The sequence below is a fragment of the Prunus mume genome, linkage group LG3, assembly GCF_029339155.1.
Source record: "Prunus mume cultivar Tortuosa linkage group LG3, ASM2933915v1, whole genome shotgun sequence".
In the NCBI taxonomy this organism is placed as follows: Eukaryota; Viridiplantae; Streptophyta; class Magnoliopsida; order Rosales; family Rosaceae; genus Prunus; species Prunus mume.
In genome coordinates this window covers 11,129,937-11,154,067 of record NC_142700.1, presented here as the reverse complement: position 1 = coordinate 11,154,067, position 24,131 = coordinate 11,129,937, and the positions used below count along the sequence as shown (strand labels likewise).

Here is a 24,131-nt window from a genome sequence, read left to right as displayed (position 1 = left end):
AGACATAAATAAGGAAATCCATTACATATTTTTTTGGGCTGGTAAAAGGAACTTCATAAAGATAACTTGGAACTAAGGGCTTAAGTAAAACAAGCTTCATAATTCAATCAAATTTTTAAGGGCTTAGGTAAAAAAACCTTGTCCCCATTCAATGATACAAGTATAGTAACTGATGAAAACAAAGAGCCATAGCAGTAGCCGTTACCAAAAAGAGAAACAAAAAGGCATGGTAGACAACGAGAGTAAAATAAAATATTGCTTATAAAAACCCGAAAACACTATTATTAAAATAAAATAGACTCGGTTCATAACCAGAAAGAGGCAATATGAACTTGAGCTAAAAGATACATGAAGTGTACTGTTGTTCTGTTTCAATAGGCTGTCAAACAAGCCAGTCCTGAAGTCTAAGATCTGCAAATATTCACAATATTCCAATGTGCGATACACTCTGAACATGCTATTTGGATCACAATATTAAATGACAGCATACTTCTGTGTCCAGGAAACTATTCTGAATTTTGGCTTTGCAAATTACTTTACTGGCAGCGTAATTGACTGCTCTGCCAAACCTGAAGAGAATAAATTAAATTACAAAACTAAACATGTGAGTCATAAGTTCCTTTTCAATTCATATCACAATGTATGGCCATGTTTCTTCTTTCTATTTTTCTATATTCAAAATGCTAGACGTGCACAGTTCTCATCAATGCATGGAGTAATGAAAAGTAGGGGAAGCAAATGCATTGGTCCAATATGTCCAAGCAACACGAAGTTTGTCCAAGAAACTTTGGTTGCACAAAATAAATGTTAAATGGTACATGACATTACCTCATCGACCAAACAACTTTCGACTGGAACCAGAAATCAATCTAAGTTTTTAGAGATAACCTGCAATATCAAAACTTCTTCATCAGATTCATAGCCATGCAAAGTATCGTAAAAGGAAATCTAGGGACTGCAGGAAGAGGAGAAAGAACAATGCTCAAAAGCATAGATAACATAAAATCCAATCAATTAATAATTGCTACATCAGGCTGAAGTGACCAGGGTAATGATTGTTAAGAAATGGCTCTTTTTTAACATACAAATAAAAAAATAAAAATTTCTAGCCAAATACCATTGGCCAGAAGATAATCAGATCTGAAGCAAAACAGATTATGACATACAGTCGATAATAAGACTGATTTGCACGCATATTGTAAACTTGCCTCTAGTATTAATGCTTTCGCATGCTCTTCCCACTCAGTAGCCCACCTCCTAGAAGAACACATTTCCAATGCACCATTACGGAGACCCTTCAGTGAATCACATGCATCTGGAAAACCCTTGAACAGCATCTGTGCAGGTGAGAAATGAATATTATCATGAAGAAAGTGCACTAAGCAATAATCCAAAATTTGTAAGCCATTATATGAAGCAATTGAGTATACAGTGGTTAGTCTGCCATGCATATTAGTTTCATCTATTAACCACTAAATCCATAAGGAGACTACCAGAGATTCAGAAGGGAATGGTACCAAAGAACAAAGAAATAGAACATTTCCTGCACTACAAGTTACAAGAACTGCATACGGGGTCCAAAGATACTACATAAAGGATGTCCAAAGTCAAGCATAAATCTTAAAAAGAGATTGTAAAAGAAAATTCAATCTAGGAAAAGCAGTCATGAAACAAATCCTCTGTGACATGGATTAAAGAAATAAATTATTTGGCTGAAGTCACTAACATGGTTCACAGGCTAATCAAAAAACATATAGGAGTGGCAAAATACTGACTTCAGTTAGTTCACCACGGACAAGTATCATGGGATGACATCCATCCCAAACCTAGATCCAGAAGAAGCAGGCATAAAACTGTCCTATTTCACATTCAGAATAGGACCAGAAGCATCATGCAACCCACATATTCAAAATTGGCTAACCAAAAGCTGAAACCTGCCTACAAGGCAACTGGGATGCAAGAAAAATAGATATAGATATCCCTAAGAATAGAAAGCTATGTATGCATGAATTATTTCAATCATTTTAATGTAGCAGCCAAAGCATCCTAACCGACAAACAAGCAAAACTTTCATGCAATTGCTACCTGTATGCCTAAAAATTAATTTGTAACAGTAAAACATCCAGCCATGTTGACAAACTTACCAAAAGTTCATCAGCTAGCTCTGAAGACGATGAAAATAGAAGGCCGTTTTTCTCAACTTGCACTAATTCCTTGATGCTTTGAACAAAGATTTACATAACCAAGGACATCATATTTTAATGTGCAGCATCCCAAATAAACATATAGCACATGAATATAAGTATTCCGCACAAAAATAATGCACCTAATAAAAACAAAGAGTTTACCATGAGTAGGAAACGGCACAAACAGGCAGCCCACAACCGAACATGTCCACGACCTAATGCCAGAAAATTGTTCAAAAAAGGAAAGTGAAAAGCAATTTGAGAAGATATATATTAGTGCAATCTTATCTAGTGCAGTATCCAGTTCATGTTGTACCTTCATGGGAAGATCCAACCCTGATGAGGATGTATGCAAGCATACACCAAGATCTGCTGACCCTGTAAATGTAAACTTATAACACTGAGTACTTTCCAAATATAATGTACAAGGACCAATGGGAACAAAAGTATAAGCAACTGGAATAAACGACCTACCAAGAAGCAATGGATAGTCCTCAGCTGACAACCACATAGTACGAAATGCCACCCTTTTGAGGTGTAATCTGCTAATTTTTTCTTCATACTTTTCTTTTTCAGGCCCCTTACCTGTATGTATCAAATCAGAATGAAAGTGCGTAAGATGACCCTATTCTCTTTCAAAGCACATACATAAAGCTAAAAGGAACCTGACATCCTAGAACGAAAAACATTATGCTCACCTGTAATGATGAATAACAGCCTTGGATACAAGTATTGCTTCCCACTCTGCATTTCCTTCCAAAGAGCCTCTTCTTGAATAGAATCATCTTCATTCAAAATAGCAGCAACACGCCTGTCATACATGACTGCTGCTTCCAGGAGAATGCCAAAATCCTCATCGGGAGTCCTGTAAAGCACCACTCAAACCCAAAGTACGATAAATATTCTACCACAACCATAAAAATAAATAAATAAAAAGAGGTACAAAAGCAAAATATATCTAAACATGGGATTTGTCTTTTATCTCTACCAATGTGATAAAAATAGATTTAGCTCAAAACACTTGATGATATGAAGCATTTCTACACCAGTTAAAATTAGCTTGGGAGACTCTCAACCTTATTTCTACCTAATTATGCTCCTTTTTAGTAAAGACAATCACTATTGTCAGTCACTAGCGTCTGTCTAAAACAGAAAGCTACAGAAAACACCATATAACATGTCAACATCATACACGAAACCCAATTCTAATTTTCATGCAACAGATTGGCAGATTTGGTGCGCATACACCCTCATGTTAAATGGAACATTTTTCACTACATCAGCTTACCAGCTTGTACTGCTAACTATGAGTGCCGGCCTGTCTAGCTTTGAAGTAATGTCCGTGCCAACCAGAGTGGTAAACAGAGTCTCATTTATGTCCTTATTCAACATTTCCCCTGTTCCTGTGACATATTAAAAGAACATAATTAACCTTTGAAGTTCAGTTAAGATGCAATTTATAGATTTACAGAAACTGATAATATATTACCAGTGCTGGTGCAATCTTGAACACCAAGTGGCTTCCTCAGACTTTTATCTAATCTGCAGAACAACTGCAAATAATTCAAATGTTGTGCCAAATTCTCCAAATCAAAAAAAGAAGAGTTAAAACAAGCAGATCATCAGCATCAACACCTTATGCTTTTCTTCAAGTGAAGCAGGACGGAAAAACTCAGGAGGCTGATCATATAGAACTGTGGCTCTGATAATTTGTGATACAAGAGAAGATGTAAAAAAAAAAAAAACTTCATAATGATATTTTCTGAAGAATAATGCAGTAAATTGTGCATATTGAGCTGACCATCTTACTTAATTCCCCAATTTTGAGCCAATTCATGTTGCATTGCCCTTGTTACACATAGGGAACCATCTGCCATCTTCCCGAAATGCCTCTCAAACCTAAGCAGGCAAGAGAAACTCAATCTAGTGCACCATCAAGAACATGCCATCAAAAGAAAAGTCTAAAAAGTAATTGAAAGATACCAACGGTATATTGCCACAAATCGACTACTTCTTCCAAGAGACAGTGCCAGTAACGTATATCCAAAATTATGCCAATCAACAATAAATGCAGATCGCCTAAGCCAGCTTGCCCATTTTACAGCCACTAAGGTTGGAACAGAAGGTGGATTCTGTAAAAGCAAAATGAATCAAATTTTTTTCTTTTTACATTCAAGTCATTGGTACTTCACATACAAATATTGGGACCGAATTTTATAAAAGGTTCTGCAAGCTTTTTAACAATTCAACCTTCAATTTTCCTAATTGGAGAAATGAAAGCTCACCTGCACTAGAAAAACATCAGGAGCGGGTATCTTAATACAAAGAAACCAAAGAAGCACTAAAACTTGAATCACTGGCTTGATCAAAAGCGCCAAGGGCTTAAGTATGCTGGGTACGCCACGTGGAAATGTTGGCCACTGCTGCTGCAACTCAGAATCAGAAAAACTTTACTCTTGTAGAAGACCAATAAACAATTTTATGGTAAAATACCGTGGTGAAAAGAAAAATACACATCAACAATAAATACCATTTTGTGTATGTGAATAGACTGATGTTCTAGTACAGCAGAATGGGGTTCAGAACCTGCCCAACATTCAAACTCAAAGATAAATCAGCACCATTAATTTATCCTTTGTTCTCACTGACAAGTACACACTTCTTATGAAGTCTCATTTGGATTCAAATTTTCTCAAGAATGCATGTATTATACCATCAAAGAAAAGGAAAAAAGAAAAGGATGTACCTCCATATGCAACAATATCTACCTCCAGAGATACCTGAACGCATTTTCAACAGTAAAAGTCACAAAAGGGCGCAAAATTTTTCATGGAACAATGAACAGTTGTGACTTCAAAATTACATTGCCAAAGCATAACATAGAAAATTAAGAATTGGGTTGTTGCTGGCAATGTTTATTCAAGTAGAGGTACGTACCTGACGGGCAAGCGAAAGAGCATGATATTGCATACGGGGGCTGCGCCCAATGTCACCTAACACCACCACGCAAGCCCTCCCTCTCTTCCCTCCTATAATCAAATTACAAACTTCTCATAAATCTGAATACGAACTACAAAGAACACGACGTTTTAAAAAAATAAAAATAAAAAGCTTACCTTTTGCGGCCATCTCTGTGCGTCTTGGACTCTGATCTGTGACAGAGTGGCGTCAAGGTGCAGACTTGCTGTTGAAGTCTTGAAGAAGACGAAGGGAGATAGTTGGGATGTCAAGGTGGGCCGATTGGGTGGGCCGATTGAGTGGGCTTGGGAGACTCGATTTGACCCAATTTTGTACGAGAAAATAATAAAATGGGCCTACCCGAATTGGTCTTTCAGGTCTTTTGGACCGAAAAGAATCGCACTCATCCGAGTTGCCTCTGGCTTGTTTTCATCAGACCCATCCTCTACCCGCGAGCTTTCGCCATTGTTAGGGTTCTAAATTTGCTGTCTTTGATTAAGGCCTTGAACTTGAAGAATTGAGTTGAGCTTCCAAGGTATTTGCTTTAATAGTCTTGGTGTTTTGTGCTTGGATTGTGTGTTCTTTATCTGTTTGTGCTCTTTTGTTGAATTGATATGTTATGCATTAAATAGTGGTGCAAAATTATTCAATTTGGATTTGGATTTTTTTTCCTGCTGCTATATTGTGTGAGGAAGTTTCATGGATTATGTTCATGAAGAAATGGATGCGTTATTTGCGTAAAAGCTTTAGCTGAGTTAGTTTAATTTCATGAGTTGGGGGATCGTTAGAATTTGAAATTTGGTTTTGGAACAAGCAAAGGTATAATCTTTTTAAAATACTTGATCTACTTGAATACTATCTTTGGCTTGTTTAATTTGATTCTGTAGAAGTTCATTACTGTCATTGACTTTTTCCGGGTCAATCTGGTTCGTCAATTTCTTGTATTTTCTCTTTCTGCATCCACTTTTCATTTCTTATGTGTTTTTGTGATAAAATCAGGTGCACAAGTGTCCCTGAGCCTCAGATTAAACACAATATGACAATCTTGGGGAGAGCCCATTTCCTGTGATTGTATCGGGTTGAAAGTTTTTCACACATATCTCCAGACTTTCGACTGCTCTGTGGTGCTTATTCGCTCAAATTTAAGAAAATTTACACAACCAGCCATGCAAACCGCTTCGTATCTTCATCCGTTCTCTTATTACTCTGACAGGTATCTCTCTCTCTCTCTCTCTCTCTCTCTCTCTCTCTCTCTAATTTTATGAATATTCACTTCTCATGTTTCTGTATTCATGTTTGTTGAATTTCAATTAAATTTTTAAAACATATTTCAGAAGAAGTCTTTTAAAACCAGATGGGTGCGTTAAATTACAAATCCCATATTCAAGTCAGCTTGGTAGGAAAGTTCCGCTCACTGGAAGACCTCAGACATGTAAGTTTCTCATGCCTAAGCAACAAACCAGATTGTTTGCAGTTCCCAACACAGATGATGGCCACCCTTCTGTCTCTGTGTTAGAAGATTCAAATACAAATCATGCACCCAATTCTGAACTGGAGACAGTGTTGCGCAAATGGTCACCTCCCAGGTATATGTGGAGGGGATTCTCAGCTCTTATCCTTGCTGGGCAGGTAATTGTTAGAACTTTAAGAGGCAAAGTGCACTGGAGAAATACTCTCCAACAATTAAAGAGAGTTGGGCCAAATTCAGTTGGGGTCTGTCTCTTAACTTCAGCATTTGTTGGCATGGCCTTTACCATCCAATTTGTTAGAGAATTTACTAGATTAGGGTTAAGCAGAGCTGTTGGCGGGGTTTTAGCCCTGGCTTTCTCAAGGGAGTTGAGTCCTGTAATTACATCAATTGTGGTTGCTGGGCGTATTGGAAGTGCATTTGCAGCAGAGCTGGGAACAATGCAGGTTTCTGAACAAACTGACACACTGAGAGTTCTTGGGGCAGATCCTGTTGATTATCTTGTGACTCCAAGGGTGATTGCTACCTGTATTGCTCTGCCGTTTCTGACTCTAATGTGTTTTACAGTAGGGATGGCATCCAGCGCCCTCCTTGCTGATGGAATTTATGGTGTTAGCATTAACATTATTTTGGAGTCAGCTCGGAGAGCTCTTACCTCTTGGGATATAATTAGTGCAATGATCAAGTCACAGGCTTTTGGTGCGATTATATCTATAGTGAGTTGTGCTTGGGGAGTTACCACTATGGGAGGAGCCAAGGGTGTTGGGGAGTCAACAACTTCAGCTGTGGTTATCTCTCTTGTTGGGATCTTTATAGCTGATTTTGTACTCTCTTATTGTTTCTTCCAGGGAGTTGGAGATTCATTGAAGAATCTGTAAGTGGTTGTTGATCAGTATATGGTGCTACACTCTCCATTATTGTTAGTTTTGTGGGCTTTGATTAAACCAAGATGAGCATGGAATGAATCAAAATATATGCTTAATTGGCTGCAAGCCTTTTCGTACTTTAGCCGATCAGGTGTCCTTTCCACTTATGCCCCCCTTTTTTTGAGGGGAGTGGTCTGGAAACTGGTGGCATCAGCAGTGGGTCCTATAGCATGAAGTAGTGCCTTGTGGGTAGAATTGATTATGAATTACATTTTCAAGCTTCTTGTACTCCATGATGGTTGTGAGGTATTATTTCTAGAAAGAATATACATTATTTTTCTCTCCCATCATTTGTTGATATCCAATGTAGTGAGGAGAATGATTTTTGGAGTAAATTTTCATTGAAGCATCATAAAGATGATCTTGAAGCACCTCATTGCTAAGCAAGCGGCTATGATTTTGGTGCACTCGGTGTTCATTGGTAGAATTGGGATACTGAAGTCTTGATGAAGGGTTTTGTACATCGCCTTTCACTGTTACTTGTTATCCCAAAATAACAATTTGCCCTATGGTTGGTTATCCTCACATATGTAGTGCTTGACCAATTGTTTTGCCTTGTAGTCTTACATCTTTTTTTCCCCTAGAGGAAATAAAAAGAATAATTAGTTAATTATGTGTTGTAGAATTGACAGTTTATATTTCTCCTTTCAGATTGAGGAGAAATATAAACTGTCAATAAAAATAAAATAAAGTTGCTGATTATCTCATGCATTAAATATCCAAATGTTGATTGCTCAGTTTTTGCATTACATAAAGTCTGTACTGAAGTAAGTTTATATTTATGGATGAGGAACCAAACAAAATTAAAACAATAGCAGAAAGGAATAGCAGGCTAATTCCCGTGTGTATTTTTAAAAAGGAAAGAGAACAGCCCAATAGAACCTTTCAAATTTACAATCCTTGAGAAATATCCTGGTTCTGGTACCTTCAGTAGTTTCTGAAGTTAGCTTGCCTTCTGATTAACAAAATGATAAGTTTGGAGTTGTTCTGCATTAACCCTTGGTGATAAATAATATTAAATATATGCTTGGCAAGCTAGAAAGAGAAAATATAAAGAAAATGAAAGATGTGTTTGCATTGTGAAAAGAAAGAGGAAATGTTCTCAACACTAGTCATGACCATATTTCTGAGTTAGTAATTATGCAAATGGTTCAGAGAAATGAACCCACAAACTCCCTTAATCCCAATTTTGACACAATGAAGATGATTAATTTAGGAGGAAGAGAAAATGTTTCATTTTCTAGTTAGATTTGGCCATTATTAACCCTTGACTTATTCATTAACTGCATTCTCCTTTCTTCATTTGATTGAGAGAGAAAAAAAGAATTGTGGGGTTTTAGAACATTCTCAATTTCTTTGGTAATTTCAATTAGTTTTGAAAGCTGTCCACCTACATTGTTATTCATTGAACTTCAGCAGCGTCTGATAAAGTGATAACCAATGAGGAACCAACCTTTTTCCATATCAGCAACCAAACCCAGCAAGGAGATCATGTTGCAATAATTATATGGCCATCCATATATTTCCGATTTTATGCAAAGAATATACAGTGAAAGGCAGCAGTAGCCATGAAATATTATCTCACCATCCAGTATCATTACAGAAAGCAGAAATAAGGAATTCAAGAGAAAAGGCAGGCTGTGGATCACATAAACTCTGAGCTTGTAAACATTTCTCCACCACCATTCACGAATGTTTCTATAACCTAGGCAAATGGCGAGGGCGAGGAGTGTCCCACTCAGTCACAATGTGGTCACGGGTGATTTCTTTGAGTGAACGGCATCCACTTAATGCCATGGTTAGCTCAAACTCTTCACGCAGCATTTGGAGTACTTTTCTGATGCCAGCCTCTCCTTCAGCAGCCAAAGAGAACACCACAGGGCGCCCAATCTGTCATAGACATGAGTCTCAGTATGTTTTGAACAGACAATATAATACGAAAAGCGAACTGTAGCTGAATGAATAAACTTGCATTTCTATAGTATACACATGCTGGAAATTTCCAGTTTGATGGCATGGAATCAAAAAACATTTGTCCGTAAGTGATCTATGGAAAGAAACAGCTCTTCCATCCTTGTATGAACAACTTTTAGGCGCCACAAAATAGAAAAAAAAAAAAAAAGTGAAGTCTGATGGTGTGGTAAAATAATTATCATAACCCTACTTACAAATATGCCAGATGCACCCAATGCTAATGCTTTAAAGACATCTGTTCCACGACGAACACCACCATCCAAGAAAACAGGAATACGCCCTTGTGCAGCTTTGACAACCTAGTTATCAAGACAACACCATCAGATCAAGAAATATGAAACTTACATGCATGTTTATTTAACATATCTAAAGAGATAAACAACAGCTATAATCAAGCGGTTGTACCTCTTCTAGGGCCATAATAGTCGAAGGGACATAATCAAGTTGGCGAGCTCCATGATTGGATACAATAATCCCGGCTGCTCCAGCTTGTACCGCAAGCCTTGCTGCATGATGAGCATAGAAGAGTTTATTCAAGCTTTACAAACCTATCAGAGAGAGGAGAGAAAAGGAGTTGAACTATACCATCTTCAGCAGTGAGAACACCCTTCACTAGAATAGGCAGTTTAGTGATTGTCTGAAGCCACTGCACATCCTGTCAAAATACAACAACAGATTACTGTATGCGCATCAGATATTATTCAAAAGAATGCATAGATGTCGAGAAAACATAGTTTCTTTTCACAAACTTCCAGCTGAAAATTCCCAGCCAAAACACCTTCTTCCTTCTTTTGAATTCACATATTTCCCTTCAGAAGATGGAATACTTTTTGAAAAATCCCATTTATGATCTAGAAACATTACACATTTCTTGATATTAAATCCCTTCTCTTTTGTTGGACGCTTTTAAACTCAGTGGAAGATGGCTGAATAACTTATGAACACCAAGTTGTATTGTGTGCCATTCTTAAAAAGTTCATGTATGATGTATCAACATTTCGTTATCTGACATACCTTCCAGCTAAGAGAACGATCGATTTGACCAGCAACGTATGAAGCAAGTCCTGAGTCAGCGGCCTGCAAGATCCCCACAGAGCAAATTAAACATAAGAACATTATTCTTAATATTAGGAACTAGGATGGGGACAGTTTGTACTCACTTCGTCCATCTTTCCAAGATCCAAACCTTCAAAGTTCTTCAATGTCAGAAATGGAGGTAAAGTAAATCTGCAAGACAACAAATATTGCGCATGCTAAGCTTACATCAAATGCTAAATTGAACCAGTCTTATTGAACCATTAAAAGAAAATACACACACAGAGAGACACAAATCTTTAGCAAATTTATTTACCAGGTTGACATGAATGTTTTCAGCAACTGGTATTGCTATAACAGTTATAGACATGAAGCTGACCTGTTCTTGATGTCAGCTTCTCTGCGACCCAGCCTTGGAGTATCAACTGTAAGAGCAATAGCCTTGAACCCAGCCCTTTCAGCTCTTCTCACTAGCTGAGCAACAACATGCCTGTCCTTGTAGACCTGAAAATTATGACCAGAAAAATCATGGATGACAAAAGCAAGGAAGCATATACACAAAAGTCGAAACACAAGATCAGGGACAATAAAGTACAGTAAACAATGAAAAGAAATGAAATTAGTTATTTGAGCGTACATAGAGCTGGAAAAAACGGACTCCAGGTCCAGTTGAAGCAACCTCTTCAACACTTGAAGTAGCCCATGAAGACAAAGTCTGAAACAACATACAAGCGGTAGAAGTAAGAGCCAACCAGGATGTTCAATCCCGTAAATGAAATTCTCAAGTATCACTTTTTATTTACAACCAAAAGATGCATTTGCTTGGCCCCAAATAGGAGTTTTCTCTAAGGCAATTATGAAAATATGTAACTGAGTGCAACCTTTCTTATTTCCTCACACAAAAGCATGCCCACTTCTTGTTTTAGGATGATTCAAAACACTATTCATCTGCAGTGAAGGTACTTGAAAACAGAGGATATATTAAAGTTCCCAACACCTTTTACATTACTGACCGCCATTTACAACCCAACACCATTTACTTCTCCTAAGCTTTTGATGCAATATCTAATTTTTTTTTTGGATGAAAATTTCCAATATGGGCAGGTCGTCTAGTTCACTTTTGCCAGTTAAGACTACGCAGGACTGAAATAAGAGAACGCATTTTATCCTTCATTACCAACAGTAAACACTGTGAGTTCCACTTTTGATTGCTTATACTTATTGAATCCCTAGATTAGCAATTTATCACTATCACAATAATATATGTGAGAATTCATGGGGTTAGAATCTTTATTAGTGCAAGGAAAACTACTGAAAGAGACAATTGATCAAGGTCAAAAGCAGTACCATAATTGTTCCCGCTGCTGATGCTGCTCTAGCGGTAGCATATTCACCTGCAATAATTCACATATCATTGTCAGACGGACACCCTCTTGCTAATCTGAACAGTATTAAGTATGATACCGGATGAGGAGAAAAGCTCAAAGATTGGCAATAAAAAATTGTTGAATCTCATGGGAGGATGACAAGATGCCATTTTAAAATGGATTGAGATCAGATGTTAGTTCATCCTTTGTACAATATAAGAAATTGTTTTCTCAAGCAAATGTACACAAACATTAAAAGTGTCCTCAAGCTCAACACACTGGACTGGGACTATCCATGTTGTAAGTAGTTTAATTACATAATCCCTGGGTGACACTAGTCAAAACGCTGTTCATTGTTTTTGTTTGTAACACATAAAAAAGATCTCAAGGTAACTATTTATGTTGTGTCAATAGCTTACTGGGGTAAAGATGATATTAGCACACATGATCCAATACGATTCAAATGCTTTATCCAGATATCACCCCAAGAGAAAGGCGAACGGCTCACCAGTTGTGCTGTGTGTTTTTCAAAATAAATAAAAAATTACTTATGCATAATAGGTGAAACGATAACTTACCTTCAGGATGAGCCATTTTCTGCATAGCTGTTGGGGCAATCATGATTGGCATTGAGATTTTGAAGCCCAAAACAGTAGTGGTCAAGTCTATGTGGCTTACATCAATAAGAATACGGGGTCGAAACCTATGTTCGATGAAAATATGTTTGTTTCAGAAAATTTCAAAAATGTTACTTTCTTATCCAGAAAAGTTATTAAAAAAAAAACTGCTAGATGAATAGTATCAAGTACTACTTTTGGTAACTCTGAGCAGCTCTAGATAAAGATTGAGTTCTTACAGAATTTTTGAGAAAGCATTTCTGTTTTCAGCCAGAGTCCACTGGTCCTCTGCTCCTGATGCATAGTAGTCAAAGACCATCTTTGGCAATTTCTGCTTTGCAATGGCCTCATACTCACTGACGTTGGTTATCTCCATTTCAATAGTTGACAGTCAATGCTTCCCTTAAAAAAATGCATTTAACATCAACATCCTGCGAATCAGATCATATTCTGCATGTGCATACAAATTTTAAGAAGATATGGAACATCCTTCAACTCTTCAACTATTACAAGAATCTACTTATTTCTTCCCTTTCTTTCTTTTTCTAGGAACAAGAAAGTCCTTAAATATTAGATGGTCATGCATGATTTAACTAGTTCGCTTGCTTGAGCAGATACTAGATTAGAATTAGAAAGAATAAGATTGAGATTGAAAATTCTATGATAGCTTATGTTCTTTAGTACAATGACCAATTAACCAAATTGGTATATATATAAAAAATGAGATTGAACCCAATTCAATGGCAAGAAAAACTAACCAGGCATCCAAAGTTGCTTACTTTAATTTCTTCTAATAGAAAAAAGAGAAATTATAAAGTGGGATTGAAACCCCCACTTGAAATATTTTACCAAGTAATAGTCTTTCAAAGCTGTTTGACAAAACCCATTTGACAGAGAAACTTGAAACACAGAGCTGAAGGGAAACAAGAGCAGTGTAGAGAAAGGAAGACACTAACCTTGGGTTCAGACACTATGCAGCAGAGTGCATGAAGAGTAGTATAAAATGGATAGAGAAATAGCGAATGAGCTGAAGTGAAACACAAACAAAGAGCTTATAAGTATGAGGTGGCATGAAGACAAACCGGGTGGGGTTCATATTCTTCCAAAATTCATGAGAGAGATAGAGAGAAGGAGAGAGAATGGATGAGCATTTGGAGGTGGGCATTTCAAACCAAATCGGATGAGGGGAAGAGAGGGCCTCATCCACAAAAGCCTTGTGTGTTCCACAGTTTTCCTCCTCCATTATGATTTTGAACCCCAAAAAATGAATTTGGGATAATATACCTTTGTCCTTTTGATATAAATGAAAAAAGAAAAAAAAAAACCCAATGGAAGAAGAGTGAGTTTGTGAGCAAAGGAAAAGGACGAGAAAAAATTTCCCTCTTTTTCAGCTTCTGTCTGTCAAGTTTGATGTTTTGATGTCAACTTCCAGCCAAAAATGATTGGTGCAGACGGGTCGGGTTTGTTTGAGGTGGGTATGGGTCGGGCACAAGAAGCCCAACAGAGACAAACAGCAAACTGATATGGGCCTAGCAACCCAACTAAGTCGTTCTTCAACAGATAAACCAGAGTGGCCCTTACCCAACTCAGTCTTCCTTCAAGGCTTCAACAGACGATCAATTTTAAATCAGTAAGTTTTTCCAAGATATGCGGATTTAACGTTGTCAAAATTGAATTTTTGGCGCTCTAAAACATACAAATATAATCGCAATCCCAGGTATTGTTGTTATCTTTAATTCGGGTTTATTCATGCCAATCGTAGTGTCAGTGGCACTCATGCTCAGCAGGTGTTTGTAAAAATCCCCAAAAGAAATTTTTTTAAAGAGGAAAAGAGATAGAAAGAGAGTTGAACTTCAGTTTGTGATTCTTTAGCTTATTCTATGATATGCTATATTGTTTTACTGTAGTTCCCTTCATCTTATTCTTACTATGATAAGCATTGCTCTGCAGTCTGCCACTCTCTTGTTAACTGATATTCACAGCTTGCCTTTATGGGGAGCAGCAGCTTGGGGATTCATCATTGGTCTGTGTTAGCCTCTCAGCGGGTAATTCTGCCGCAAAATTCCGCAAAGCCATTACAAAAGTTCCATTCTTTGTCCACAACTGTCACTGTTGCTAGCATTGCCAACTCCAGAGCTTCGTCTGTGAGGTGCCATAGAGGTTGCTTTGGCTTCACAGCATTCAACAGAAAGTCGAGGAAGAGTGTACGAGGCTGTGCTACCAGCCCATTTGTTGTTGCCAATGATGAGAAGTATGGAAACAAGCAGGTTATTAGTATTACTCCACAAGTTTACAATTACATTCTTGCCAATGTTCGAGAGCCAGAGGTAAAATGAACCCACATTTTGATTTCAATTCCCCCATAATTGGGTATCTTAGTTCTTTTTGTTTTGTTTTTGGTTCTTGTACATCTACATTGTCCATGTGGGGTATCTTGATAGAGAGTACATTGCAGGTTCTACGACAACTTAGGGAGGAGACTGCCTCTATGCGTGGTAGTCAGATGCAGGTACTTGTTACTGTTAATTATCAAGCATTTTGCTTCAGGAAAGATTTAATATTTTATGGCTTTCATAATTACATATCCAAGAAAACCACAAATATTAAGTGATTTATATGAATTTGATTATTTTGCATGGCCTGTCTTATGTCCTTGCAAAAGTTGACTGGGGCGTTCTCTGGATAGGTGTCTCCTGACCAGGCTCAACTGCTTGCAATGCTTGTGCAGATTCATGGGGCTGAGAAGTGTATTGAAGTTGGTGTTTATACTGTAAGTGTATTTTTCATTCAAACTTAACTGCATTGCTCGCCTGACAGACTTCCTGCTGCCTTCTTCTAAATTTATAATTATACTTTCTTTTTTGGGTAAATTATACCAATGCCCCTGGAGGCTTGTTCTCATTTGGTCTTTGACTTTCAATTTGGCTCACATTGCCCCTTTGAACTTCATTCCATGTACTAAAATGGCCCTTTCTATTAGGAAATGGTAATTATTTAATTGTCACTTTAAACCTAGAATATCAATTGAGTGCCACTGAATAAAAAGAAATTGATGCATATGGGGAAATATAATTAACCTAGAGATTCCTTGCCTGCTCCTTCTGTTTCCCTCTCTTTTCTTCTCTATTCCTATTTCTTAATCTTGCTGTTAGGAGCCTAAGAAGAGTCAAGAATATCTTACACGTTAGTTTGATGAATGCAACATCTGATATAACTATTATTGTTAATTCAGGGATATTCATCGTTGGCTACTGCATTGGTCCTTCCTGAATCAGGGAGTTTAGTAGCGTGTGAAAGAGATGGCAGAAGTCTTGAGGTCGCAAAAAAGTATTATGATAAAGCGAATGTTTCCCACAAGGTAGTTATGTCTTCCACTTGCCAGTACAACTACTAGAGGCTTTGTTCTTGCAAATAGATGACTATGTAACTTATGCAGTGGCTAAGTGTTCTACACCAGTACATTGTGGTAATATGCTAGGTGGGTGTTACGGAAATTAGAATATACTTGAGAAGCACCATCTGGTCATATATATCAAGTTCATCCTTTTTCTCCATGTTATATGCATATGAATATAACACGACAAATTATATCTTCAACTATTTTTCCTAATACTTCTTTCAACATATATATGTATATATGGCTCTGAAATTCTAACTTGGTATTTAGGTGCATGTTAAATATGGACTTGCAGCAGATGCATTAAGATCACTGATTCTGAGTGGTGAAGCATGTAGGTAAATGAAGCAATGTTAAAAATCATGATGCATATTGCATTTTTCTTTTTCAACTTGTTTTCTCTGAACATTATGATGAAAGATTGTGGGTTGGATGTTTTCAAATATCAGAGAATAATATATAATAGTTCTCTACTTTTAATTTATTCTCTTGCATCTTCACAGTAATGCTGTTTTGTGGTTAGCCATCCATCCAGTATGGTCATGATATTGTGTATATTCCATATTGTTTTTCTTGATACAAGTTCTTTTAATTACCAACACAACTTTTCTCTGCTGTGAATTCCCCAAATATAACCTCTCTTTTTATATTTTCCGGTTTTCTTTAAACAATTAGCTTTATGTTTTAATTATTTTACCTCACCTTTAGCCTTAATTTCTGAGGCCCACTAATAACTATAGGAACATGTTTCACATGTTTACTCTTCTATGCAGCTATGATTTTGCATTTGTTGATGCTGACAAGAGAATGTATCAGGAATACTTTGAACTGTTGCTACAACTTGTAAGACCGAAAGAATTTATTTAAATTCATATTCATCTAGTTCTTCTCCTTCTCTCTTTCTTTCTCATTCAGTTTCCTTGAGCAGTTTTCATTTTGGCTTTGGTCTTCTGTTTCAGGTCAAGGTTGGGGGTCTAATTGTGTTCGATAATGTTCTCTGGCATGGAAAAGTTGCTGACCCAGAGGTGTGAATCAATAACCATGGTTTATTAACTCTGTCCCATTAAAATGAAGTCTGCTTAATTGTAATTGTGTTTTTTGAGCAGGTAAATGATGCCAAGACTGTCAGCATTAGAAATTTCAATACAAGTATAATGCAGGACAAGCGTGTAAGCATTAGTATGGTAGGTCTTACCACTTGTATTTTCATACCTAAGTGAAAGTTCAGAGATATTTGTTTGATAACCCTAAATGTTTTGGAGGGTCAGGTACCCATTGGAGATGGCATGACAATCTGCCGAAAAAGGTGACCTCATAACAAAAGTTGATGCACTTGTTGACTTAGTGACCAATACCATCAAGAAAATGGTGTGTAGATAAGTTGTGTTGTGTTTGTTATTGGTAGCAACATTTGAAAGGAAAACGTCTTCAATGTTTGATGAAAGATAAATCTGACTGGTTACCACGGCATGCGACATGGTGCGAAACTTTAACATGCTAGGCCTTTGGCTCCTGGACAAGCACACCGAATTTTTTGCCGGGATCTCGGTGCTTTGGAGTAGCTGAAGAGAAGGGCAGTTTCTACCCATTTAATGTAATATATAGCTTTTCCTTCTGGGTGAAAATACTCCATTGGGATTGTTATATGTCAAATCATCACAATTTATGTAAAACACAATGCAAGTCATTGAGTATTTTACACTAGAGATTTACCATCAGTTTGACGAATGTTCCAATGCAAATATCTTGTATATGTAGCCTAACTAGCAAACGTTTTCGCTCTAAGGTAAGAGGTGTGCGTGAATTGTATTGGATAAGAAAAGCCATGTATTGCATTTCTATAGTCAGCAGAAGCTTTTTAATTTTTTCCCATAATTAGGAAGAAAGGACCTGTCAGCTAAAGATTCTTCGATGATCAAGTTACTCCTCTCATGTTGGACTCACACGAATGCAAGCACCGTATATATTTATAATAAATTCGATACTTAATTTGACTAGCTCCATTAACATAACATAACAATGTTGTGTATGCTGCCTTTATATCATATCATTTGTGAAAGAAAAAAAAAACTTTCAATTTCATCCCAAAAAAGAGTGTTGCTATTTTCACATTGTTATATTTTCTCATCCACTTTATCTTCTCACCCATCATGTAAATTTGAAAAAACACAATTCATATCTTTCCACGCACCATTATACCTACTTAAAATACTCTTTAATTATTAATTCAAGCAAATTCTATTTGCTAATCATTAGTAGTTGAGATATGCGCCATTGTTAAACTTTTATTAAATTTGCTTGAATTAGCAATTAAAATGTATTTTAGGAATAATAGTGGGTGGAAAGATATGGATTGTGTTTTTTCAAATTTACATGGTGAGTGCTGCTATTTTCACACTTTGTTCTATTTTCTCATCCACCTTATCTTCCTACCCACCATGTAAATTTGAAAAAACACAATCCATATATTTCCACCCACCATTATACGTACCTAAAATACTCTTTAATTATTAATTCAAGCAAATTCATTCACCTTATTTTCCCACCCACCATGTAAATTTGAAAAAACACAATCCATATCTTTCCACCTACCATTATATGTACCTAAAATACTCTTTAATTATTAATTCAAGCAAATTCATTCACCTTATTTTCCCACCCACCATGTAAATTTGAAAAAACACAATCCACCATTATATGTTCTTAAAATACTCCTTAATTATTAATTCAAGCAAATTCCATTTGCTAATCATTAGTAGTTGAGGTATGCGTCATTGTCAAACTTTTATTAAATTTGCTTGAATTAGCAATTAAAATGTATTTTAGGAATAATAGTGGGTGGAAATATATGAATTGTGTTTTTTCAAATTTATATAGTAGATGGAAAGATAAGGTGAAAAATAAGATAATGGGTGGGTAGAAAGATAAGGTAGGCGGGGAAATAAAACAGTGGGCAGGTAGAAATAACAGCATTCTCCCAAAAAAGACAAAAATCCACGTTGATTGGTTGTTTTCTTTACCACCAAAAACAAAAAGTAAAGAGGAAGATCCTTCTCTTTCGGCCTCACTCCACCTCTATTCGACTCTTCACGAAAAGCTAAGCAAGCTTTCTAATTGCAAAGATTTCTAACTTAGCTCACCTTTCAGTGATCTATAAATCTCATTAGTCTTTATACAAAAAATAAAATTAAAAAAATTCTACTGCAACACCCACCAGATCTCCAAAAGCACTTTTTTAAACGTAAAAAACGGTTTTTGCTATTCACCGCCAAACAGGAGCTCTCAGCCGTACAGAGTTTTATCTTCTTCATACATTATCACGTAACCTCCGTTTCCAATCCTCCGGCTTCGGATATGGCGGATCGGCTGCGAGCTTTGTTCAAGGGTGAGGCCCTCACTTACGCCTACCTTCTTCTCTACATCGCACTCTCCAGCGGCCAGATCTTCTTCAACAAGGTAGGTACTCGCATTGCTTTGAGCATTAGGTCTTCCTTTGTTTGGTTGTTGAGAAAATGTTGAGGTAAATTTTCTAGGGTTTGATAAATGGACAAACCCATTTCGACTTTGACCAGTTACTAGCTTATGGTATAGCTTGAGCTGGGTCGAAGATGACTTTGCATTGCATGCTTACTGATTCTATTGCTTTGGAAATTAGCTTTACTTTATCGTTGATAGTGAATGGATGATTTTGTTGGATGTATCTGTTTATTGGAAGACATGAAAGGAAACAAAAGGAAAAAGAAAACGAAAAGAAGGAGCTTAGTGAGGAAGCCCCTTCTAATCAAGTAGCTCTTTTTTCCTAATTGCTTTTCGAGAAGCAGTTATTGTGGCCTTTTCTCTCTCTCTTACTCATTGCCTGCATTAGCAAATGGCAACAGAGAAACACAAAAGGTTGAGGAGCAGCTTTAGAAGTTGACATGACAAGGATTTACCCAAAAAGTTCATACCTGGTTCATCACAGAGCTTAATTTTTTTTTAACTAGGGACATGGAAAGACATGCATCTTACCCTTAGCATGAAATGTTTTGACATTTACAGAGAAACACACACATAGTTTACAAATGCCCTGTGTTTGGGTATTTGAAAGTAAGGAAAAATTAAAGCAAAACTGCAAAATGGTTAAGATATGAAATGGATTTCTCAAGAAAATCGATGGTTGTCTTGCTTCCCCTCATTCATTTTGACACTGATTGAGGGCTGTAAAACACTATTAAAGCAATGAAGGTCAAGTAAAGCTATGGAGGTCTGGTTCTGGTAATTTCCATTAGATAGAAGGTGCTGGTAGACTTCACACGAATCCACTTTCGTTGAAAACAGAGGAGGAATTGGAACTTTAAGAATATCCATCTTTTCCAACCACTGTATTTCTGTAGGTCTAGGTGTAATACTTGTTTATATTAGACATTCAAGTCACTTTGGATGCTCAAAACCTTTATTACAACAGGCCCTTTTTTTTCCGTTATTATCTGTTTTTATTTTGTTGCAGGGACTGTGAGTGAGGCAACTACTTTGCTGCTATAATACCTATTTTCAGGAGAATTATTGTTATTAACTACTTTGTGTTGAAATAAATAAATAAAAATATGATAAAGGTTGCGTTAATAATGCCCTCTGTCTGTCTCTCTGTGAAAGATTGCGTTAATACTCACCATTCAGTTTAGTCTGATGCCGCTTATTGCTAGTTTATGTGTATTTTTGGGTTTGTTCCTTGAAAATGAAAAAGTAATTGCTGGCATCTGTATATTTTTATTGTTTTTGTTAAATTTTTTTGGCATTGAAAGCTATTTGTTATGATTAAGTGGAGATACACTCTTGTGAGAGGTTTTGCAGGGCTAACATAATGTTTGAATTGTGGAATGCAGTGGGTTTTGTCGTCCAAGGAAATAAACTTCCCTTATCCTCTTGGATTGACTTTGCTTCACATGGTCTTCTCCTCTGTCTTATGCTTTTTACTCACGAAAGTTTTTAAGGTATGCAGGTCACTAATTATTATGATAATCATTAAATCAAAAATTCCAGTGGTACTCTTAAACTTATTTATTGTTTTACAGATTATGAAGATTGAGGAAGGAATGACAGTAGAAATGTAAGTAAAGAGGGAGTACACTTACTTTATTTTACAATTTATTTTCAAAGAAGGTATCTTTCAATTTTTAGTGTTTTTTGTGGTTTTAAATATAGATTTACTGGTCTCTTTGTGGTGATCAAATAATTGGAGGGATTTCTTTTCTGTGTCATAGCTTGATGTTACTAATTAGGCTGTCTTCATTGTTTCAGAAGTAGAGAGATTATTTGCATCTATAAGCTAATGAACTCAAGTCCAGTGATATTTGTTTTGGTTCTTAATTGAACTGACTCCAACTATCTAATGAAGTTTAAAAAAACTAGGAAAGTTAAACACACTTTTCCTTTGACCAACAAGTTGGATACAATTCCTACAGGCTTGAAGCAGGTGGAGTTAATATGATTCTTATTGCACTCTTAAATCATTGTGCCATCTTTTGAAGTCGTACAGAGTCTCCGGGGTTCAGTTTGACTGCTAGAAAGAAAAATGGAAAAGAAAAAAGAAGTTAAACTGCTGATTTAATATATTTTTCAGAACTGGCGACTTTGATTACTTGAACTTCTTTTTTTCTTGTCCAAAAAAAGAAAGAAAGAAGAAAAACATGAACATTGGCTGGTCCTTAACTTGCATATTTCACTGAGGTCATTGATCCTCTGGCTAAATCAACTGTGTCAATCATTTATAACATCTCACACTTTCGTTCTTCCTCATAATCTAATGAATTTTAGTTCTGCAGATACGTCTCATCAGTGATGCCAATTGGTGCAATGTTTGCAATGACTCTTTGGCTGGGAAATACTGCCTACATGTATATTTCTGTTGCATTTGCACAAATGTTGAAAGCAATCAGTAAGTTTTCACTAATTCTTTTTTGTTTTTCAATCCACTATAACTAAATGTAGCCTGTGGAGAAATATTTTCATCAAAGAAAAGTTTCCTTAATCTCTATGTTTGGGCATCCAGAGGAATCTCTGCTGTTTTATATGATGGTTTGCCCCTATGGCTGTCTGTTTGTTCAGCAGTAGAAAAGTAGGTTGGTCTTAAAGTCTGGTGATTGTATTTAACCATTCATCATGATTAGGAATTATCTCTCTCAGTCTATGATTTCTTGAGTGACGTATGCAGTGCCAGTAGCTGTTTTCATTCTTGGAGTAGCAGCAGGACTTGAGGTAATGAGCTGCAGAATGCTATTGATCATGTCAGTGATAAGTTTAGGTGTTCTGGTGGCTTCTTATGGTGAAATAAATATCAGCTGGATTGGAGTAGTTTATCAAATGGGAGGAGTTGTTGGAGAAGCTTTAAGACTTATTTTTATGGAGATTTTTGTTAAAAGGAAGGGTCTCAAATTAAATCCAATATCTCTCATGTACTATGTTAGCCCGTGCAGGTATGCATTTCTACTTGTAAAATTCATCAAGCTTTGCATTTATACTTATAAAATATTATAGACCTGTGTGATATGAGTATTGAGTTTGTATGCAGTGCTCTTTGCCTACTCATTCCATGGATCTTTTTGGAGAAAACAAAGATGGAAGAAAATAGCTCATGGAACTTTCCACTCCTTCTGCTAACACTCAATTCTCTGTGCACTTTTGCCCTCAACTTATCAGTTTTCCTTGTGATCACTCACACAAGTGCCTTGACCATTCGTGTTGCTGGAGTTGTCAAGGATTGGGTGGTTGTCTTATTGTCTGCCCTTCTCTTTGCTGATACAAAGCTGACTATTATAAATCTGGCAGGTTATGGCATTGGTAAGTGTCTGACCTTGTATGCATATTTATGCTTTAGCACATCATTTATTTTCTATAAGACATGATAGACATTGGTGGAATGAAAGTACAAGAAGGAGAATTTTAAATTTTCAAAAGGTCAAAGAGCACTGGAGTGGATATAAAATGATATTAGTAAAGTGTTAATAGATATTAATGAATGGTGCTGAAATTGACTAGATTTAATATGTATTGTAAATAATTATATATTAACTTATAGGGAGGTATATATTCAAAGCACAAATGCATCCGCAAAATACACAAGAAAGTGGTCTTCTTCATGTTATGGAGTTGCCTTTGCGGTGGAAGTTAACCTAGCTGGCTCTCATTGTCTCTTTTAAGCCTCTTGTTTGTTTTCTAAAATCATTTTTTGTTGGAGATGCATTTTTTGGTTGTACATATTTCAGCTTTTCATAAATACCTCCAGATTATACTTAGTTTTTAATGTTGTAATAGCCCAGGGGTCTTTGAGTTGAAACTAGGATCCGTTGACCCAAAAAAAGAAAGAAAAAGAAACTAGGATCTGATTAGTAGTATATAATTTTTGAGTTTAAAGTGGCTTAGTTGTTGGATATATCTGATGGGGGGCTTTATCAAAAATGTAGTATTGTATCTATTCCTCTTTTAAAACTGAAAGAAACAGTACGAAATGAAGGGATTTCTGGTTGACAAACAATATAAGAGAGCATTACCTACAAACCAATGTAAATTATAATGGTACATTACTTCTTATGCAGCCATAGCAGGTGTAGCAGCATACAATAATCACAAATTAAAAAAGGAAGTTTCTAGAGGCAACCCTGAAGAAGCTGAAAGTTCTCAACCTACACTAACGGCGGCATCATCAGATTCCAACAAGTAGAGATGTCACAGGAGCATTCGGCCTATTTATTTTTTAGGTATGCACGTGTGCATTTAGCAAAATCATTGTTCCCATTGTCCATTATTTCTTATAATCGTTTTGGGTCAAACACTCCAACAGCCCCGGAAATTGATGAAATTGTGTAGTGCATAGTGGCATTTTCATTTTCGATAGCTCGATGGAACTAAATCCATAAGTTTAGATTATAGTTTTTTGAAGCCTATCATTGTTGCAGCTGCTCCTGTGGTGGGGTAAATTTTGTGGCAGTTTGAAGCAGAACTGAAATTGAAAGTATAAAGATGTCAAGTTCGCAGAAGTGTGTCATCCTCACAAAGGTAGGCATTTACAGAGGGAATTTCAAAAGTTGATGTATCATAGATGATTTGTCTGTAAAGCAAGTGCCAGAGTCACTGTGATACTAAACGTACTCTCTGTTTATAAAATTTTGATAATTTTTTAGTTCACACAATTGTATCACAGCCCAATCTTACATGATTTTGCTTCAGT

The 24,131-nt window shown here is 36.5% G+C and overlaps 5 protein-coding genes across 15 annotated transcripts; 3 read left to right on the top strand and 2 right to left on the bottom strand.

The window, feature by feature from the left end:
- Positions 1 to 255: 255 nt before the first annotated feature.
- LOC103325836 (UDP-Glycosyltransferase superfamily protein) lies at positions 256 to 5,374 on the bottom strand. Of its 3 annotated transcripts, none has more exons than XM_008228027.3 (18): positions 5,303 to 5,374; positions 5,124 to 5,215; positions 4,933 to 4,966; positions 4,717 to 4,772; positions 4,472 to 4,612; positions 4,170 to 4,318; positions 3,996 to 4,085; positions 3,822 to 3,888; positions 3,676 to 3,739; positions 3,475 to 3,589; positions 2,885 to 3,051; positions 2,661 to 2,771; positions 2,503 to 2,564; positions 2,349 to 2,401; positions 2,145 to 2,220; positions 1,209 to 1,337; positions 829 to 888; positions 256 to 569 (listed from the first exon to the last, which is right to left on the bottom strand). In XM_008228027.3, exons 1-17 carry the CDS (start codon positions 5,313 to 5,315, stop codon positions 865 to 867), a joined length of 1,443 nt encoding a protein of 480 aa, XP_008226249.1. In that variant the 5' UTR covers positions 5,316 to 5,374; the 3' UTR covers positions 256 to 569; positions 829 to 864. The 3 variants fall into 3 exon arrangements, 2 of the variants coding, with proteins under 2 accessions (XP_008226249.1, XP_016648333.1); XM_016792847.2 differs by having other exon boundaries at positions 4,472 to 4,609; XR_016124959.1 differs by lacking the exon at positions 2,145 to 2,220.
- Positions 5,375 to 5,539: 165 nt separating this feature from the next.
- Positions 5,540 to 8,148, top strand: ABCI14 (trigalactosyldiacylglycerol 1). Of its 2 annotated transcripts, none has more exons than XM_008228028.2 (3): positions 5,540 to 5,679; positions 6,144 to 6,357; positions 6,479 to 8,148. In XM_008228028.2, exons 2-3 carry the CDS (start codon positions 6,311 to 6,313, stop codon positions 7,488 to 7,490), a joined length of 1,059 nt encoding a protein of 352 aa, XP_008226250.2. In that variant the 5' UTR covers positions 5,540 to 5,679; positions 6,144 to 6,310; the 3' UTR covers positions 7,491 to 8,148. The 2 variants fall into 2 exon arrangements, with proteins under 2 accessions (XP_008226250.2, XP_016648800.2); XM_016793314.2 differs by lacking the exon at positions 5,540 to 5,679 and adding an exon at positions 5,719 to 5,963.
- Positions 8,149 to 9,030: 882 nt separating this feature from the next.
- On the bottom strand, positions 9,031 to 13,703 carry LOC103325839 (glycolate oxidase 1). Its single transcript, XM_008228030.2, has 12 exons — positions 13,488 to 13,703; positions 12,771 to 12,933; positions 12,493 to 12,617; positions 11,895 to 11,941; positions 11,185 to 11,262; positions 10,927 to 11,051; positions 10,673 to 10,739; positions 10,527 to 10,589; positions 10,098 to 10,167; positions 9,918 to 10,018; positions 9,707 to 9,811; positions 9,031 to 9,428 (listed from the first exon to the last, which is right to left on the bottom strand). Exons 2-12 carry the CDS (start codon positions 12,905 to 12,907, stop codon positions 9,237 to 9,239), a joined length of 1,110 nt encoding a protein of 369 aa, XP_008226252.1. The 5' UTR covers positions 12,908 to 12,933; positions 13,488 to 13,703; the 3' UTR covers positions 9,031 to 9,236.
- A 279-nt stretch (positions 13,704 to 13,982) lies between these two features.
- On the top strand, positions 13,983 to 17,750 carry LOC103325838 (putative caffeoyl-CoA O-methyltransferase At4g26220). 8 transcript variants are annotated; one of them, XR_016124961.1, is made up of 10 exons: positions 13,983 to 14,161; positions 14,534 to 14,858; positions 14,987 to 15,040; positions 15,218 to 15,301; positions 15,764 to 15,889; positions 16,199 to 16,262; positions 16,702 to 16,771; positions 16,888 to 16,953; positions 17,035 to 17,112; positions 17,197 to 17,750. XR_016124961.1 is itself a non-coding variant. In XM_089047750.1 (10 exons), the coding sequence occupies exons 1-10, from the start codon at positions 14,055 to 14,057 to the stop codon at positions 17,236 to 17,238; spliced, it is 978 nt and encodes a 325-aa protein (XP_088903876.1). In that variant the 5' UTR covers positions 13,983 to 14,054; the 3' UTR covers positions 17,239 to 17,750. The 8 variants fall into 8 exon arrangements, 7 of the variants coding, with proteins under 7 accessions (XP_088903876.1, XP_088903875.1, XP_008226251.1 ...); XM_089047750.1 differs by having other exon boundaries at positions 15,260 to 15,301; positions 16,199 to 16,266; XM_089047749.1 differs by having other exon boundaries at positions 16,199 to 16,266.
- Positions 17,751 to 18,973: 1,223 nt separating this feature from the next.
- Positions 18,974 to 24,093, top strand: LOC103325841 (Nucleotide/sugar transporter family protein). Its single transcript, XM_008228031.2, has 8 exons — positions 18,974 to 19,384; positions 20,791 to 20,898; positions 20,980 to 21,014; positions 21,730 to 21,842; positions 22,119 to 22,380; positions 22,476 to 22,744; positions 23,500 to 23,661; positions 23,860 to 24,093. Exons 1-7 carry the CDS (start codon positions 19,283 to 19,285, stop codon positions 23,622 to 23,624), a joined length of 1,014 nt encoding a protein of 337 aa, XP_008226253.1. The 5' UTR covers positions 18,974 to 19,282; the 3' UTR covers positions 23,625 to 23,661; positions 23,860 to 24,093.
- The last annotated feature ends 38 nt before the right edge of the window (positions 24,094 to 24,131 follow it).